Genomic DNA, 19201 nt, shown 5'->3' on the forward strand with positions numbered 1-19201 from the left:
TTAATTTTTTTTGAATATTTACATAGAATTATAATATAAGACTGTTCAACTCTGATTAAACCATTATTTTCACCTTCTTTAAGGTAAATGTGCTTACGTATCCTTCCAATAATAGAGTAAAATAATAAATGCAATAATAACAATAATAGAGTAAAACAATAAATGTAATAATAACAATAATAAAGTAAAATAATAAATGTAATAATAACAATAATAATAGAGTAAAATAATAAATATAGCAATAATGAATAGAGTAAAATAATAAATGTAATAATAACAACAACAACAGAATAAAATAATAAATAACCTTGACTCAAGTATAAGCCGAGGGAAACTTTTTCAGCCTAAAAAAGGGGCTGAAAAACTAGGCTTATACTCGAGTATATACAGTAATTTGTATTTTGTTAGGTCTTCCTAGCTCATACATACCACGTATTTTCATTCGCACAGTCATTACATGCAGTTAACTACATGTAGAATGTATATTGTATCCCAACCTGAACACAGCCACTGTTTGGTGAAATGGGAATTCATCCCAGAGAGCACTGCTCAGGTTTGTGTATCTGAGAGACACCTAAAAACATTCAAGAGAACGTTTGAATCCAGACAAGACAAAGGTACTCCTGGTCAGTCGAAAGGTTGAACAGGGCAACAGCCTATGTTGGATGGGGTTACACTCCCTCTGAAGATGCAGGCTTGCAGCTTGGGAGTGATCCTGGACTCACCGCTGAGCCTGGAACCCCAGGTTTTGGTGGTGGCCAGGAGAATTTTTGCACAATTAAAACTTGTGTGCCAGCTGCACACATACCTTGGGAAGTTTGATCTGGCCATGCTCTTGTTACATCCCAAATAGACTACTGCAACGCACTCTACGTGGGGCTGCCTTTGAAGACTACCCGGAAACTTCAGTTAGTCCAATGGTCGGCAGCCAGGCTGCTCACTGGAGTGGCGTACAGAGGGCACACAACTCCTCTGTTACGCCGATCAGCTTCCGAGCACAATTCAAAGTGCTGGTTTTAACTTTTAAAGCCCTAAACCAGGGGTCCTCAAACTTTTTAAACAGAGGGCCAGGTCACAGTCCCTCAAACTGTTGCAGGGCCGGATAATAATTTGAAAAAAAACAAACCTCATGAATGAATTCCTATGCACACTGTGCATATCTTATTTGTAGTGCAAAAAAACACTTAAAAACAATACAATAATTAAAATGAAGAATAATTTTAACAAATATAAACTTATTAGTATTTCAATGGGAAGTGTGACCTGCTTTTGGCTGAAGAAATAGGATTGTTGTTGGTGTTGTGTGCATTGAAGTAGTTTCAGACTTAAGTTGACCCTGAGTGAGGGCCAGGTAAATGACTTCGGAGGGCTGTATCTGGCCCCTGGGCCTTAGTTTGAGGACCCCTGCCCTAAACGGTTCTGGCCCAGACTACGTGTTCGAACGTATCTCCTGGTACGAACCATCACCAAACTTAAGATCATCTGGAGAGGCCCTGCTCTTGATCCCACCGACATCACAAACGTGACTGGTGGGGACGAGGGACAGGGCCTTCTCATTAGTGGCCCCCACCTGTGGAACATCAGAGTGACCACCTCCCTCCTGTCTTTTAGAAGGAAAATCAAGACTTGGCTATGGGACCAAGCATTCGATCAGTGAGCAGCAAGCAAAAGAAGATTTTAACACTAATGGCAATGATTTGACCCAGACTGGATTTTGGATTCTGATTTTTAATAGGCGTGTGTTAATCAATTGCTTTAAATATTTTTAATATTTTTAGTGTACAGTCGATTGTTTTATTATGATAACACCATATGGTGCTTTTGTGAGGCCGCCCTGAGTCCCCCCTCCGGGGTGAGAAGGGCGGGGTATAAATATAGGAAATAAATAAATAATAGGTTGTTGTAGGTTTTTTCAGGCTATATAACCATGTTCTAGAGGCATTTTCTCCTGACGTTTCGCCTGCATCTATGGCAAGCATCCTCAGAGGTTGCTTGCCATAGATGCAGGTGAAACATCAGGAGAAAATGCCTTTAGAACATGGCCATATAGCCCGAAAAAACCTACAACAACCTAGTGATTCCGGCCATGAAAGCCTTTGACAATAAATAAATAAGAGAGTAAAAATCACATGGAACAATCCTTTCAAGATGACAGAGTCTTACAAGGGCATTCGGTGACACAAGTTGCTCCAAAGGTATAGCGCCCATGGATATTGGCCATGGATTCATAGGTGTCTGGATTGTAGATGATGAGTGGTGGGCAATGGAGTTCACAGACCCCACTGTGATTGAAGTTCAAACAGGCCTGGGCAAAGAGAAAGGGATAGAGTTTACAACACACATCATTCTTAGAAGAAGCATAAACAACATTCAAGGGGTCGCATTCTAATTGGCAAGGAGTAAAAGTGGCAAAATTTGTGACTCCACACAGATGATGAATGAGTTATATATGCTGATCAACCTTTGTAGGCATGAATTGATATTTTAATGGCACACCTTGTAAAATGTATTACACAATTTTCCATCTTCTGAGTAGTAAGTAGTTCCATGGCAGCACTCCAGAGCTACTTTCTTTTGTAGAGAGCACTGGAGACTTAAACTGCTTCTGCAATATTCTACACTGTAGAATTAATGTGGGTTGGCACCATTTTAACTGCCATGGCTCAGTGCTATGAGATCATGGGAATTGTTGTTTTACCACATCTTCAGCTGATACTAAAATGCCATCAAACAATAAATTCCAGGATTCCATGGCATTACTACAGTACAGATGCATGTCATGGGAGGACATGCAAATACAGAATATAGTGATACCTTGACTTAAGAGCTTAACTTGTCTGAGTTCTTAAATCAAAACACTTTTATCTCGAAATGAAATTCCCATTAAAATGCATCAAAATACTATCAATCTGTTCCGCCCCTCCCCCCATTTTTGTTACATGTTTTTAAGTAAGAAAATGTACTTCATAAATAACAAATAATGTATAGATGCACATTCACATGGAACAATAAAAAAAGATAAACTTTAAAATGGTAGAAGTACAAAGTTGTAACAAGGAAGCACATTTGAGGCAACAAAAATGTGTGTTGGCCAGTGTAACAACAAGACAAAACCTGAACTTTCATATGGAATAAAAAAATCAACTTTAAAATGATAGAAGCACAAAGTTGTGGCACAGTAATGGAAGCACAAAGTTTTGGTGAGGAAGCACAAACTACGAAGTGAAGAGGCAGAAGCATCATTTTCTTCATACTGTACTCATTCTAAACTCCCTCCCTCTCTTGCTCTCTCTCCCTCTTATGATTCATGAAGCCAAACATACAAGGAATAAAAACCACACAAAACCAACTAACCCAAAGTTCCTCAAAGTGGACAAGAGCAAAGCTGACAGCAATCTCCCAAAGCAGACAAGAGGCACGGGGGCTGCTCCTTTGAAGCTGTAAAGCCCTGCACTCGGGTGCTAGCACTTCCTCTGGCACTAGTGCTCCCTCTTAACTCAAAATGCAGCTCACATGTCAAAGAAATACCATTACCATGGAGTGTGCCGTCACACCCAGACGCTATAACGTTAGAACTAAGATGTGCTTCTCTCTTTATCTGGGTGAACTGTTGGGGGTCTTTCTTTGAAGCAATAACGCAATACTTTCAGCAACTGATGCCAGTCAAGATATGAACATCAACAAAATATTTATTTCCAAAGTCCTTGGCAGACATGGCACAGCTTGATAAAGTTACAAACAGTCAATTTGGGAAACCATAGAGATGTTCTTTCTTTCCCTTTTCTTCAATTACTGAGGTAACCTTTCTCCAAATGGTAGAAAAAATCCTGGGATCTTTCACCCTAACCCTGAGCTGCTATGGTTAGAAAGAACAGGTCTTCCCCTATCTAAGCACAAGGTTAGCTTTGGAGATGAAGTAATGCTCAATAGTACTCAATAACTATTTCTCTATTTCTCAATAAGCTTCTCTTTATCTCTATATCTATCTATAACTCAATCAGCTTCTCTGTCTAAATAACCCAATAACACAATAACACAATTGCTATTCTATCTATCCATCCATCCATCCATCCATCCATCCATCTATCTATCTCAATTTCTCAATTGTACTCAATTGTACTCACAATGACTTTTCAGAGCTTTGCCTGTCTGACCAACAGGACATCTGAGGCTTTTTTCTCTAATGAAGGAGGTAGGGGAGATTCCAAAATGGAGGTTTCAACCCCAGGAAAAAGGGCGGACTCCTAACCCAAACAGATACTTTCTAAACCAATAACTGCAGAGGATCTGCAGCCTGGCTTTCCAGACTGTGATACTGTTTAACTTCCAGGGTGCTGCTGGGTCTATAGTAACCCTGGGGAAATGCAAAGGAATGCTATCCCATGCAGCTAAAAGGCAATATAAACCATGCTCCTGGAAGACGGAACATGGAGTGCTCTTAAGTTGAGGTTCCACTGCCTTCAGAAGACCAAAATTCAAATATTTGCTCACTAATGGAAACCCAAATCACACTCTCTCAGTGTCAGAGGAAGGCAAACGCCTCTGAATAAATCTTGCTTTTTTTAAAAAAAAACCCCTATGTTGGGGGCTCATAGCAATACTAGGGGAACCCTAGGTCCTTCGGATGTTGTGAACTGCAGCTCTCACAGTCGCTTACCATTGACCATGCTGGTTGGGCTACAAAAGGTATAGGCAAAAGTAACTGAAGAGATTCCCAACCGCTGGTTTAGTCCAAGGTGGAGAGCCACTCCTGATGCTGTCAACAGATCTCCAGAAAGCGGTCCTCCCATTCTTTTAAGCCTCAAAACTAATTACAGTTAGAATTCCCCAGGTTGTACTCTTTCTTTTTCTCCTTTCACTCCTTCTCTCACACTCACTCCTAGCCAAGGACTCATTCATTTCACAATGGGCTCTTGCAGGTGAACTGCCCATTCAAGAAAAACATTTAGCAACTTTGATGAAAGGTTAATGGATCACTCTGGGCTATTAGTCAGGCAACTGGCTGAACAAAGAGATGTCCTTGGCAACTGGTAACATCATGTTTTTTCCTACAGGGTAGGAATCCGAAAAGCCAGCCAGTTCTAAGTTTCAACAAAGACCTCATCAAAAAATGAAGAGGAAAAGAGGAAAGAAGTGATCTAGCAGCACTTTCAAGACTGACTTATCCACTTCATCAGCTACACTGACTGAATAATTCAAAGCCATAGGTATACTAGAGTCACATAGCTGTGTGATGTGCATTCAGGATTGATCCAGAATATAGTTAGCAATCACCCATTTTGTACTGTTGTGGACCCAGCTAAAATTAACATTAGAAAATGTTTATCAATTTGGCAGCCACCTCTCCACAAAAGTCAACATTGACACTGAAATACAACACCGCCTGAGCTCTGAGAGTGCAGCTTTTTTCTAAATGAAGCAGAGAGTGTTTCAGGACTGGGACATCCGTAGGGATACCAAGGTGCTTGTTTATAAACTATTGTCCTCCCAACCCTGGTATACACCTGTGAGACGTGGACTGTCTACAGACATCACATGCAAACTCCTGGAACAATTCCATCAACGCTGCCTCTGGAAAATCCTGAAAATCTCTTGGGAAGAAAAGCGGACAAATGTCAGCATGCTGGAAGAAGCAAAGACCACCAGCATTGAAGCGACGATCCTCCACCATCAACTCCACTGGACTGGCCACGTCCAGATGCCCGACCACTGTCTCCCAAAGCAGTTGCTCTACTCCGAACTCAAGAACGGAAAACGGAATGTTGGTGGACAGGAAAAGAGATTTAAAGATGAGCTCAAAGCCAACCTTAAAAACTCTGGCATAGACACTGAGAACTGGGAAGCCCTGGCCCTTGAACGCTCCAGCTGGAGGTCAGCTGTGACCAGCAGTGCTGTAGAATTTGAAGAGGCACAAATGGAAGGCAAAAGAGAGAAACGTGCCAAGAGGAAGGCGCGTCGAGCCAACCCCGGAGAGAACTGCCTTCCGCCTGGAAACCAATGCCCTCACTGCAGAAGAAGATGCAGCTCAAGAATAGGGCTCCAGAGTCACTTACGGACCCATTGCCAGTACACTGATCTTGGAGGGCCATCATCCTCGGACAACAAGGGATCGCCTAAGTAAGTAAGTAAGTAAGTAAGTCATTAGCTACACTGACTGAATAATTCAAAGCTATAGGTATACTTGAATCACATAGCTGTGTGATGTATGTTCAGGATTGATCCAGAATATAGTCATTTTGTGCTGGTGTGGACTCAGCTCTCTTTTGCCTTGGCTCTGCTCCCTTCCACCATAAGATCCACAGGAACTGGCAACGCATTTTGTGAATGAAAAATAACCATCACAGTAGTCTTTGGAGGGGACCATATACCTCAAAAGGCACGCACTCACCAGGCAGTCTGAATGCTTGGGTCCTGTGCAGCCCGCCGCACACCGCTCATGGCAACAATCTGTCGGGCGCCTGCCCTTGCACCTGGCACAGCTGCTGGCACAGATTGTGCTTGTCACTAGCAAGAGGCAAAAAAGTATTTTAAAATAATAATAATAATAATAATAATAATAATTTTAGATAAGATACAATACAGCAAAATAAAGTGCAAAATACAACAACAAAAATTACAGCACAATAACATACAGTGGCAAAATAAAGTAAACAAAGCAAAATAGCATAATAGAAAATCAAATACAATGGGCAGGTCAAATGGACAAGATAAAATGATAAAACCCTGGATGAGGTAGTAGTAGAAAGAAAAAGTGTATTTGAGAGGAGCCCAAAAAGGACAAACAGTATAGTTAGGCCTTCAATTTAGGACGGGGGAAAATGCATCATAAGGACAACGCTGTAGATGGGACAGACAAAAATGGGATGAATGGTCACTCTCCAAAGGCACAACAGACGAGCCAAATTTTCAGCTCTTTCTCAAAGGCCATCTGATGTAGTGACCTTCAATTTTTGAAGCATCAGCTCTCCAGTTGTCAGATCCCACGTGCACTGGCACATTTCAGTACAACTTTTCCCCAGATAACAACAACAACAACAATTTATTTATATTCTGCCCTTCTCACCCCAAAGAGGAGTCAGGTTGGATAACAGTACACATACACGGCACACATTCAATGCCGTTTTGTATAGATAATACAAAGAGAGACAAAACCAGGAGGTGTGTTGTTGTTTCGACTCAATGTCCCAAGCAACCCCAACTTACATGTCTGACAGCTCCCTTTGGCTTCTCCCCAGCAGTGGCCATTGGGGCAGATTTGGCTGCAGTCAGGGCCTGGTATGGAGAGAAAACAGAGACCTTCTTAAAGCACGGGATTTGTACTTAAGAGGTAGATACATGCAAAACTTGGAAGGATACAGAGATTGGGAAAGTTGCTCTTTAAAACTATAGCTCCCAGAATATCCCTCTGGCAGCTCAAGGACAACAAAAATCTATATTTGAGTCTGGAGTGTGCTGGCTTGGTAAACTGCAGGTGTGAGCGATGAAGACTATACATACATTCTGGGAATGCATAATCATAGTTTGGAAAAGCTATTTTTGGACTACAACTCCCCAAATTCCCCAGAAAATACAGCAGGAATGGACAAACTTCAGCTATCCAGGTGTTTTGGATTTAATAATAATAACTTTATTTTTATACCCCGCCTCCATCTCCCTGAAGAGACTCGGGGCAGCTTACATGGGGCCAAGCCCAACAGTACAGTTAAAACATAACATATTAAAATGCAGATCAACATCATAATAATAATAATAATAATAATAATAAACATAATGAAATAAAACAACAACATTAAACAGTATATCAAACAAACTTCAAAAACCAACAAGCAATAGCAAAATTCATTGTCTTGTCATGGGTGGGTGGACTTTTGCCACAATATTAGAGGATAGCGCTAATGAGTAAAGTGCAAATATCATATAGCAGCAATGAGGATAAGAATGATTTACCATTAAGGATTTGGATGTAACAATTGTAAAGTGCTTGAGGACAAGATTTGGGGGGGGGGGGGTACTAACCGGGGCTAGCTGCCCAGGGAATTGCCTAGTCAAAAGCACAGCGGAACATTCACATCTTTATATCCTTGCAGAAGGTGAACAGGGAGAGTGCTAGCCTGATCTCCCTGAGGAGAGAGTTCCGGAGCTGGGGGACCACCACTGAGAAGGCCCTCTCTCCTGTCCCCACCAGCCGGAGGTGGACACAAAAGAAGAGCCTCCCCAGAGGATCTGAAAGAGCATATGTGTTCGTTTTTAGGAAGATGGAGTTGTGAAGATAGCCAGGTCCCAAACCATTTAGCACTTCATGGGCGATGACCTGCACCTTGAATTGGGACCAGAAACATATCGGCAGCCAGTGGAGCTGTTTAAACTGAGGAGTTGACCGCTCACTATAGTTTGCTCCAGTTAACAATCTGGCCACCAACCTTTGCACCAAATGCAGTTTCCGGGCCATCTTCAGGGGCAGCCCCACGTAAAGTGCTCTACAGTAATCCAACCCTTAGGTAACTAAGGCATGGACCACCATGTTCAAGTCAGACTTCTCGAGGTATGGTCGCAGCTGGCGCACAAGTTTTAGGTGGAAAGGAGTAGTAGAGTTGCATGTCATCTGCGTAGCCTGTTAGGAATGGTGAGAGTTGAAGTCCAAAACACCCGGAGGACCAAATTTTGCACATGCTTGCAATATAGTCTCTAAAAAAGTATGTTTTCAATGCAAAAATGATGTAACTTTTTGACCATATTTGCTTGCTGGCTTTTTCTTTTTTTCTTTCGTAAAAATACGCTTCGTGCTCCTGTGATTTTTGTTACAAACTTAAAAGCGTGTGGCCTGATTCTGCTGAAGTCTCATCTCAGATATCAAAGAGGTAGATGAATAAGACCATCACCAGCCCTATGCGCCTCCTTGGTCTTACTCATGCCTGGCAAACCCAGAGCAAGTCAGGCAAATCAGAAAACGTGGCAAAATTAATTATGTAAACATTGAGGAAAATTATGCAATTATTACAGATTATGTAGGAGGAGCAACCCTAATTTCCCTGGTACAGTAAGTGTGCTGTTTGGACCCAGCCCACACAGAGCCCTTATGGCAGAATGATGTCATCTAAGGCTATAAACAGGGAATTTCCAAAATGATGGAAGCAAAGATGCTGCTGATTTAGATAACGTGAATGAGGCAGCAGCGGCCATCCACAAACTGTGGGAGGAAATGGATTGATATGAACAGTGAACAGCATATTCATCCAATCAAAGGGTGCACACAGATCACAGAGACAAAGGGACAAACAAACTGCAATCCTGTGAGCAGCTAAAAGAGAGTATTCTAAAGACATCAAATTTTCATCTGTTTCTAGCCCTTAAGACTCTGAAAATGGATTTGAAACAGATGGGCAATGCAAAGTTTGGAAAGGTTGCTTTTAGGGAATTCATTCCAAATGAAAAAAGCAATGTTTCCAAGGTCTGGGACAGTGCCGCCAACTCCAAAAAGTAGGAAACCAGGAGCCACAGCTTGTAGCTTTAGTAGCCAATAAAAATATTTTCTTTCCAAAGCAATCTAGAAGAGAATGTTGCTTAGAATAAGCAAGTGCAGTCGTCCCGACATTTATGGTTTTGACTTTTGCAATGTTTATTCACGGATTTATTTATTTATTTATTTACGTCGCTTCTATCCCACCCATATCAGCCCGAAGGCGACTTGGGCAGCATACAAATCGGCAACAATTACATGCCATATTAAAAAATACATATATTGGCAGTGGTTCTCAACCTGGGGTCACCAGTTGTTTTTGGCCTTCAACTTCCAGAAATCCTAACAGGTGGTAATCTGGCTGGGATTTCTGGGACTTGTAGGCCAAAAACATCTGGGGACCCCAGGTTGAGAACCACTGAGCTAAAAGCAAAAAATCGCATCACAATACATTTAAAAACCATAAAAACAATAAACAATAAAATTATAAAAACTATGTCTTCTTGTTCAATTCCTCAACCGTTCCATCGTCTTAGCTGTTCCTAGTTCATATTCCAATTTGAGTTTATCTGGTCATGCTGAAGTTCCAAACACTTGCTCAAAGAGCCAGGTTTTCACTCTTTTTCGAAAGGTCAGGAGGGAGGGGGCCGATCTAATATGCCTAGGCAGGGAGTTCCACAGCCAAGGGGCCACCATAGAGAAGGCCCTGTCTCTCGTCCCCGCCAGACGTGCCTGTGAAGGAGGTGGGATCAAGAACAGAGCAACCTCAGACGATCTCAAGTTCCTGGAAGGTTCATAGGAAGAGATGCATTTGGATAGATAAGCTGAGCCGGAACCATTTAGGATTTGATTTACAATGTTCTCCTTAAGAATCTCTAGGTCCTCCAGTGTGATTCTGCAGTGAATTTCCTCCAGTCATGTTGGAGCCCCCGGTGGCGCAGTGGGTTAAACCCTTGTGCCGGCAGGACTGAAGACTGACAGGTCACAAATTCAAATCCGGGGAGAGTTAGATGAGCTCCCTATATCAGCTCCAGCTCCTCGTGCAGGGACATGAGAGAAGCCTCCCAGAAGGATGATAAAAACATCATATCATCTGGGCGTCCCCTGGGCAACGTCCTTGCAGACGGCCAATTCTCTCACACCAGAAGCGACTTGCAATTTCTCAGGTTGCTCCTGACACGACAAAAAAAAGTTGATTTCTAGTGAGAACAGGTCATCAAATGCAACTATATGGTCAGCTTCCAGCAGAAATTGGCCTGAGTTGTGTTGGACCACCTATAAAGCTGTTCTCTCAAATACCTGTGCCCTTAACCCCTGCAAATGTGGAGGACTGACAGTATATGGCAATGTGTACCACATTCATAACATAATTTTAACGTATCTGCCCAGTTCGTCTTATCTTGCAGCAGACTTTTATCATTACCACTGGGGACATAATGCTTTGATTATTTATTTTTAAAAGGAAAACTAGAATCTTTAATTTTATTCAAACAACAGTAGAAGGATTTTTACTGATGTAATGTGCTCCTGGTAACCCGATCACCTAAATTACAAATTTAGGCCCCTTCCACACTGCCCTGTATCTCAGGATCTGATCCCAGATTATCTGTTTATTTCAGATTATCTGGCAATGTGTAAATTTATATATAATCCAGTTCCAAGCAAATAATCTGGGAGCAGATTCTGGGATATAGGACAATGTAGAAGGGGCCACAGAATTCTGGTAGCCCAGAACCCAAACAATGACACTTACATGGCCGAAGTCGCTGGCTACTGATCTCTGTGTCATTTTGCTTGTTGTCTTTATGGAAGATGGCATCCCAATAAATGGTTTCCTGGAAACACAGTTGTGGGTTCCTTTTAACAATCACACTGCCTTTCAAGATTTCTGTAAAGAACAAAGATAAAGGCAGCAAAGAACAAAACACATCAGTGCTTTGGTATTTTTTTTGTTTTGGCTTCTTAGACAATGCCTTGTATAATCTATTAATCCACCTTGAAATTCAACAGTTCTCGATTGAGCCACAATAAATACAGAACAATGCTGTTAGCATGTCTACAGTACAAACTCTACTCATCAATCCACTGGCTAAGCAGGAATTAGACTCAAAACTAGGAAACATTGTTTTGCCTACAGTTCTTGGAATTCTGCAAGAACTGTAGGCAAAATAACATTTCCTAATAATAATAATAATAATAATAATAATAATAATAATAATAACTTTATTTGTACCCCCGCTACCATCTCCCCAAGGGACTTGGTGCGGCTTACATGAGGCCAAGCCCGCAGTACATCAATAAAACGAAGGCAATAACAAAATAATCAATACAAAACAGTAAAATAAATCTCAAAACAAAAATAAACAATAACAATAACAATAACATACACGCATTTAAAAACCTATGGCCGGGCCAAATGTAATAATTTAAAATTTAAAAAATAATGCTGGGCATTAACAAGGTAGGATATAACTAGGATAGGGTTTTTAAAGGAAAAGTGAGGGCACGCAGGCAATCCTAAATCAATGTTAAAGTGCATTTGAGGACATATTGCTGAGAATTTTCCTTATTCTGGGAAAGCACACTGGAACAATCACGTTTACAGGCTCCTCCTAAAGACTGCCAGAGTCTGGGCATGCCTGATGTCCTTGGGAAATGAGTTCCAGAGTCGGGGGGCCACCACTGAGAAGGTCCTCTCCCTCGCCCCCACCAATCGCGCCTGCGAAGGAGGTGGGAGCACGAGAAGGGCCTCTCCAGATGAACAGGAGAGTTGACCGCTACCTATAAGAAGCACAAGTTAGCAACCTGGCTGCCGCCCGTTGTACCAATTGAAATTTCTGGCTGTTTTCAAAGGCAGCTTTTTCCTACACAGAATGCTGTTCCCTGCACACAAAATGTTGTCTCCTGAAAACAAAATGCCACTTTTATATGCAAAACAACCACATGCAAATTTTGCATAGAATAAATCCCAAACTGTGAAGATTCTCATCAGTCTAGGATTTTTCTTTTCAAGGTTTTTCATGCTTGAAAAACATGTTTCTCAACTCTTGCAAATATTTAAAAATATTGTTTCCATCTCCATGCAGATACCAACCCAACCTCATCAAAGTCAACTATTCTTGTTTCTGAAACAATGCCCAGCCCCACTCTTCATACCTGTCAGTTTCAACATGCCCAGTTCCCGCAGTCCTACATTCCCACTGTGGTCGGCATTGTCAAGGATGGCCAGTGCATACTTGTCCTCATATAGCTGGGTCCCACGAATGATGATGAGGTTCTCCAGATGCAAGTTAAGCACATTATTCTTGGCAATCAGCACATATCCCTGGACCTCTCTAATGTCCTGAGAGAGAAAGAACATTATCAAGTTAAGAGCAAAAACACAAGGAACCCTTGTTTCAGAAGATGGAAATTATGAGCTTTCCATTCCAAGAGCCTTTGCAGCTGAAGAGCAGTGCATATTTCTCTAAATATTTTTTTTATCCTAGAACTGGAAGGGACCACGAGTGCTATCTAGTTCAGCTCTCTGCCATGCAGGAATATGCAACTGAAGTGTTCCAAACAGAAACACATCAAACCTCTGCTTGAAGGTCTCCAAAGAAAGAAAGCCTGCCATCTTACAAGACGGTCTATACTGCTGTCAAATAGGTCTTACAGTAAATAAGTTATTGCAGATATTTAGGTGGAATACCTTTTCTTGCAATTTGAATCTGCTAGTTTGTGTTCTCGTCTCTGGAGCAGCTCAAAACAAGCTTGTTAGATCTTCAAGATGACATTCCTCCAAAAATTTTAAGAGAGCTATATATTTTTTTTTCACTATGTTCCATATGTTTTAATTATATTATGCACTTTCTTTTACAAGCTCACTGGAGGGCCCCATCTTGTTGGTTGGATGCTTTATTTGTAATTGCAATGGCTTTTTAAAAAAGTTATTATATAATACATAGAAACATACAATCTTTGAAATTAACAGTCAAAATACCAGTATTTTCCTCAATCCCATCACCACCACAGCCCCATCCCCCGTACCCAGGAACAGTTAACTAATTTTGCTGTGTTTATTACAATTGTTCAATCATGAGGATAGTCTTATTTAACACCGTATATTTATCTTTCCCCTTTATTCTGTAAATGAGACCCTTCTGTTTTGCTTCCCATGTCCTTCTGATTTGGCCCGTCGTATACTAACTTTTCCTTTCGCTAACATAATCTTGGAGAAGGTAATCAGCTAGATATTTATACCAAATTTTTATATCCCATTTCTTGTGGTCCTTCCAGCCTAGGGCCAGTGAGGTTTGATTGCCTCTATCATGTGTTTTATTATTTCCCCACTTTCTTTATATTCCCCTTTACTTTCCAATTTTCGGGTGAAAAATTGAGTCTTGTTCCATTCTATATTTATCCCTAATAGCTCCTCAATTTCCTTCCTCATTATTTCGTGGAACTTTTGTATTTTTACGCATTCCCACCACATGTGGGTGTATGTTCCTGTTTTTCCGCAGTTGTGCCAACATAATTTTGGGCACGTTTTCCTGATATGTGCCAATTGCACAGGAGTTCTGTACCATTTTGTTAGTATTTTCCGTTGCATTTCTTAAATCTTTAGATGTTTTATTTTATTGATTGAATTCATCCAATTGTCTATTTTTCTCTCACTGCAAATTAATTCCTCCTTCTAGAGTTCTGTTAGGGTAGATTTTGTGTTATATTGTATTTCCGTGATTTAAAAATAGCTATCATGCGACCCCTCAGTCTTCTCTTTGCTCTGAATCGTTCCTCACAGGACTTGGTTTCCAGATCTTGTCAATATCTTTCTTAAACTTTAAAAGTCCTTTGGCCCTTCAGATATTGTTGGACTCTCACAATCTCGAGGCTGACTGATACTGAAATCCAACAACATCTGAAGGGCCAAATGTTGTTCAGCTTCTCATCCAGATGAACTACCTAAGACAAATGTTTAACTGAGCAAAAACAAAAGCAACCCAGCATGCTGCAAGCACAGAGCAGACATATCACGTTTGCATAGTTCAGTGAACATAGGATTGCTTCCGTAGCAACACCTGTAGCTCTGGTAACCTCAGGCATTCTACACATTTGGAAGCTATCAGGCTATGTCAATAATTTACTTTAGATAATTTTAATAAAAGTACAACAGAACAGAGTACGGTGTACAACAATAACAAATTAAAACAACAACAGCTCTGTCAACCAATAGTATAACCCTAATAATATTATAGTACAGTAGTATAGTACAACATAGTAATACAAAATACTATTGTTCTATGCTAAAAATATATTGTATACACATATATAACCCTAATAATATTACAGTACAGTAGTATAGTACAATATAGTAATACATAATACTATTGTTCTGTGCTAAAAATATATTGTATACACATATAATATTGATAATATAATGTAATACACTATACTACTAATAATAATACAATATAATAATTATATATTTTATGTTGCATGTAATATTATTAATAATATTACAGTATAGTGCTATAGCAAAAGCTGGGCTGCAGCTAAACATCAAAAAAACCAAGATTATGGCAACAAGAATGATTGAGAACTGGAAAATAGAGGGAGAAAATGTGGAGGCCGTGACAGACTTTGTATTTCTAGGCGCAAAGATCACTGCAGATGCAGACTGTGGCCAGGAAATCAGAAGACGCTTAATTCTTGGGAGGAGAGCAATGTCCAGTCTCGATAAAATAGTAAAGAGTAGAGACATCACACTGGCAACAAAGATCCGCCTAGTCAAAGCCATGGTATTCCCTGTAGTAACCTACGGAGTTGAGAGCTGGACCTTAGGGAAGGCTGAGCGAAGGAAGATCGATGCTTTTGAGCTGTGGTGTTGGAGGAAAGTTCTGAGAGTGCCTTGGACTGCGAGAAGATCCAACCAGTCCATCCTCCAGGAAATAAAGCCCGACTGCTCATTGGAGGGAAGGATACTAGAGACAAAGTTGAAGTACTTTGGCCACATCATGAGGAGACAGCAAAGCCTAGAGAAGACAATTATGCTGGGGAAAGTGGAAGGTAAAAGGAAGAGGGGCCGACCAAGGGCAAGATGGATGGATGGCATCCTTGAAGTGACTGGACTGACCTTGAAGGAGCTGGGGGTGGTGACGGCCGACAGGGAGCTCTGGCGTGGGCTGGTCCATGAGGTCATGAAGAGTCAGAGACGACTGAACGAATGAACAACAACAACAATAGTGCTATAGTACAATATAGTAATATATAATACTAATATTGTGCTCTGCCAATAATATAACATATTGTATGTACATATAACTTGTAAGCCGCTCTGAGTCCCCTTCGGGGTGAGAGGGACGGCATAGAAATGTCGCAAATAAATAAATAAATAGTAAAAGTCAAAATGTCCTCAGGTTCAAAATGAGATTAGCAGTTTGGTAGAAGCTTGGGGGGGGGGGGGGGGGAAGGAAAATGTGTTTTGCTTGGAAACTAAGTTATAGCATGAAATGCACCAGGAAAAATAGAGGTATTCCAATACCAAAGAGTGAAAGTGAAAGACCATCTTGGATTGTTACCCATGACAGTTCTGGCTGTGGTGGCCCCAAAGGAAAGTTTCGAATAATATTCACAAAATTGGATAGTTTTGTTACAGCAAACTATCCAATTTTGTGATTATTATTTGATACGTTCCTTTGGGACCACTACAGCCAAAACTGTCAATGGGTAACGATCCAAGATGGTATTTCACTGATATAGAGCTCTGATGTGACGAATGAAAACAAGCGATGACCTGCAAAATATCAGAACATGAGTATAGCAGTCCCTGACTTACATCCGATTCATAGTTACAAACGGGGATGAGACAACGCGAAGAAAGAAATCTGCTCCTAGGAAGGGAAAATCACTCTTGTAGGAGATACCATAGAAAAAGGGTATCTCCACTGAAGCTTTATCACTAATCCTTGTTTTCACAACAAGCCATTTTTTTTCAAAATCCAATTATCACAGGGACAGAAAGTGAGATGAAATCTTCTGAACAAGGGCACAGATAGCAAAACAAACAGCTCAGGGTTGTTAACTCTTCCCTATGCCATCCAAAACTTGCATATAATATACATGGCTGTAGTTACACTTAAAAATGTACCTGTTCCAACTTACAAACAAATTCAGCATAAGAATAAACCTACAAAATGTAACTTGAAGACTTCCTGTGTCTGGGATCTAGGCTCTAAAAAGCTTTAATTATGACAATCTAAAGTCATATACTCTATAAAGTTACTGGTTATTCCTAAAATTCCCAGTAACATCAATTACAACAAATGCTATTGATATGCTTTTTTTTCTCTTTAGCCAACTGTTAGGTATGGCCAAGCACTGAATCTTGTTGTGAACTTTCTCATTATTCCCTTCCACCTCCTGCCACCAAAATCTTGTAAAAACAACTCTTAGAATCTCCTAGTCAGTTGGTCCAATGGGCATGGTCGCTGGAGGAATTCCAGAAAAGTTGAACCTAAAACATAATGTTTCAAATCTTTGCGACATCCGAAACTGTCATTCTAGGTATTGGACTGCAAACACGCTGCAAAAAGGGTGCCTGAAGAATAAACCACTCCCGAAGGGCTCATGCAAGCAGGCCAATCCACATTTTCTAGAACATAGTTTTGAAAACATGTTTCCACTTGTTATATTCATTTTTTCAAAAAGAAAAAGAAAAAAAGAAAGAAATAGGAATGGGATCTAAAGCTTTTCTTCTCAGGACACTTGTATGAGACAAATCACAATGGTCTGTCATTTTGCAGATGTAAACTCAGGCAAAAAAATATGGCTGGATGGCTCAGGGTCGGTCCAAGTAGAGGTAATCCAATTGAAAAACTTATGGATCCAAATGTAAATGTCAAAAATTAAAATTCCACAATCCCAGTTTCCAACCCAACAAGTAGACATCCACTGTGGTCAAGGCCAAAGTCTGGAAAAAATACTTTCTGTATTGTTGTAATATGGCAATGCTGGTCAGGGAATTTTGAGAGCTGCTATCCAAAACTAAGTCAAATTTCTACCCACCAAGAAAGCCCTGCTCATTGCTGGCATGATCATGCTACCCAACCCTTTCCATGTGTGATGGTTCTACTGTTAGAGGGGCAAAATCATGAGCTGGAAGGAATAATTGGATTCCCCGGTCTTAGTGGGATGTACAGCTCCAAAAAGAATCAAACATAGACAATGTACCCATCTGCCCTGTTTCTTCTTTCTCTCATTTCTAAGTTATATGTTATTGATTTAGATATGTGATTTTATATATATGTGTGTGTGTGTGCGTGTGTGTGTGTGGCATTGAATTTGCCATTTATTATGTTGTAAACCGTTTTGAGTCCCCCCAGGGATGAGAAAAGTGGTATAGAAATGAAATTAATAATAATAATCATCATCATCCAGACTGACAATGTTTTGGAACACAATGCACCAGACATCATGATTGTGGAAAAGAAAAAAGTCTGGATTATTGATGTCGCCATACCAGGTGGCAGTCTCATTGAGGAAAAACAACAGGAAAAACTCAGCCGCTATCAAGACCTCAAAATCGAATTTCAAAGGCTCTGGCATAAACCAGTCCAGGTGGTCCCAGTGGTCATTGGCGCATTGGGTGCCGTGCCAAAAGATCTCAGCCGGCATTTGGAAACAATACACATTGACAAAATCACAATCTGTCAACTGCAAAAGGCCTCCTTACTTGGATCTGCGCGCATCATTTGAAAATACATCACACAGTCCTAGATGCTTGGGAAGTGTTCGACTTTTGATTTTGTAATACGAAATCCAGCATAGAGATCTCATTTGCTGTGAAATACTGTGCTTTTGTGTCAGAATAATAATAATTTCTCACAAAAAATAGAGAGTACTGTAACTATCTTGATAATCTGCCTTTACTTCCCACATTATACCTACCTTAAGGAAGGAAGTATCTGCATATGCTGGTAGGTGTGTGATCTCCAAGTTGCCTTGCACAACTTGACAGTATTCATAGAGCCGGCGGAGGGTGGCATGGTGGTTTTCTGGGCTGGAGGGAAGTTGCAGCTTCATATCAGTCCCTGTGCAGACTAGGGATAAAAAGAAAGGGAGATTCAAATTCAGATAACTGATAGATTCCCTAAAAGTATGCCTATAGCAAAGTAGCCCATATTCAAAATTGCGGTGTCATCCCACTGGATTTCTGTGCACCTTCCCTGTCAGAGCATCTGGGAATGAGTACTATAGTACTTGAAAAGGGGTGAAATAGATCAACCAGGTGTTGCCAGCTATATACAACTTTAGTATCAATGAGAGGAAAAGATATCATTGTTGGGTAAACACAATATAATTGCTGGACACTACTATGTGGAAACATGAGCCAGAGAGTGTCATTGTGCTTGTGTCCTACATATGGGCTTTCTGTAGGTAAGGCAACTGATTCATCACTATGAGAACAGACCATTGGACTAGATAGGCCATTCAATCTTGAAATGAATGAAAATACACATGGACAATCATTGCCAAAATCTTAGAGGCTGGAAGGAGAACTAGACTGCGAGTTATCAGGCTTCAGCATCCTATGAAACTTTCCATCTTTCTGTTTAATTATCCAAAGACTATGGTAAGTTTACATGTGCAAAATGGGTACACTATTACATAGACTACAGAATTCAATTTTCAAGGGCCTGATTATTTTTCTGTGCACCACCCTCTACCCAGTACAGAAAATCACTACAAGTCTCTCTTATCTGA

At 40.6% G+C, this 19201-nt stretch overlaps 1 protein-coding gene across 1 annotated transcript in view; it reads right to left on the reverse strand.

Annotated features, from left to right (window-relative positions):
• ERBB2 (erb-b2 receptor tyrosine kinase 2) overlaps nt 1-19201 on the reverse strand; it is a 108047-nt gene that overhangs the window by 45031 nt on the left and 43815 nt on the right. Inside the window, exons 2-7 of the mRNA XM_060781069.2 lie at nt 18386-18537; nt 12614-12800; nt 11211-11345; nt 7204-7272; nt 6389-6504; nt 2164-2305 (exon numbers count right to left, since the gene is read on the reverse strand). Of these exons, the coding sequence (XP_060637052.2) occupies nt 2164-2305; nt 6389-6504; nt 7204-7272; nt 11211-11345; nt 12614-12800; nt 18386-18537 (801 nt within the window). The remainder of the gene's footprint in view (nt 1-2163; nt 2306-6388; nt 6505-7203; nt 7273-11210; nt 11346-12613; nt 12801-18385; nt 18538-19201) is intronic.

Source organism: Anolis sagrei, chromosome 6, assembly GCF_037176765.1.
Source record: "Anolis sagrei isolate rAnoSag1 chromosome 6, rAnoSag1.mat, whole genome shotgun sequence".
In the NCBI taxonomy this organism is placed as follows: domain Eukaryota; kingdom Metazoa; phylum Chordata; class Lepidosauria; order Squamata; family Dactyloidae; genus Anolis; species Anolis sagrei.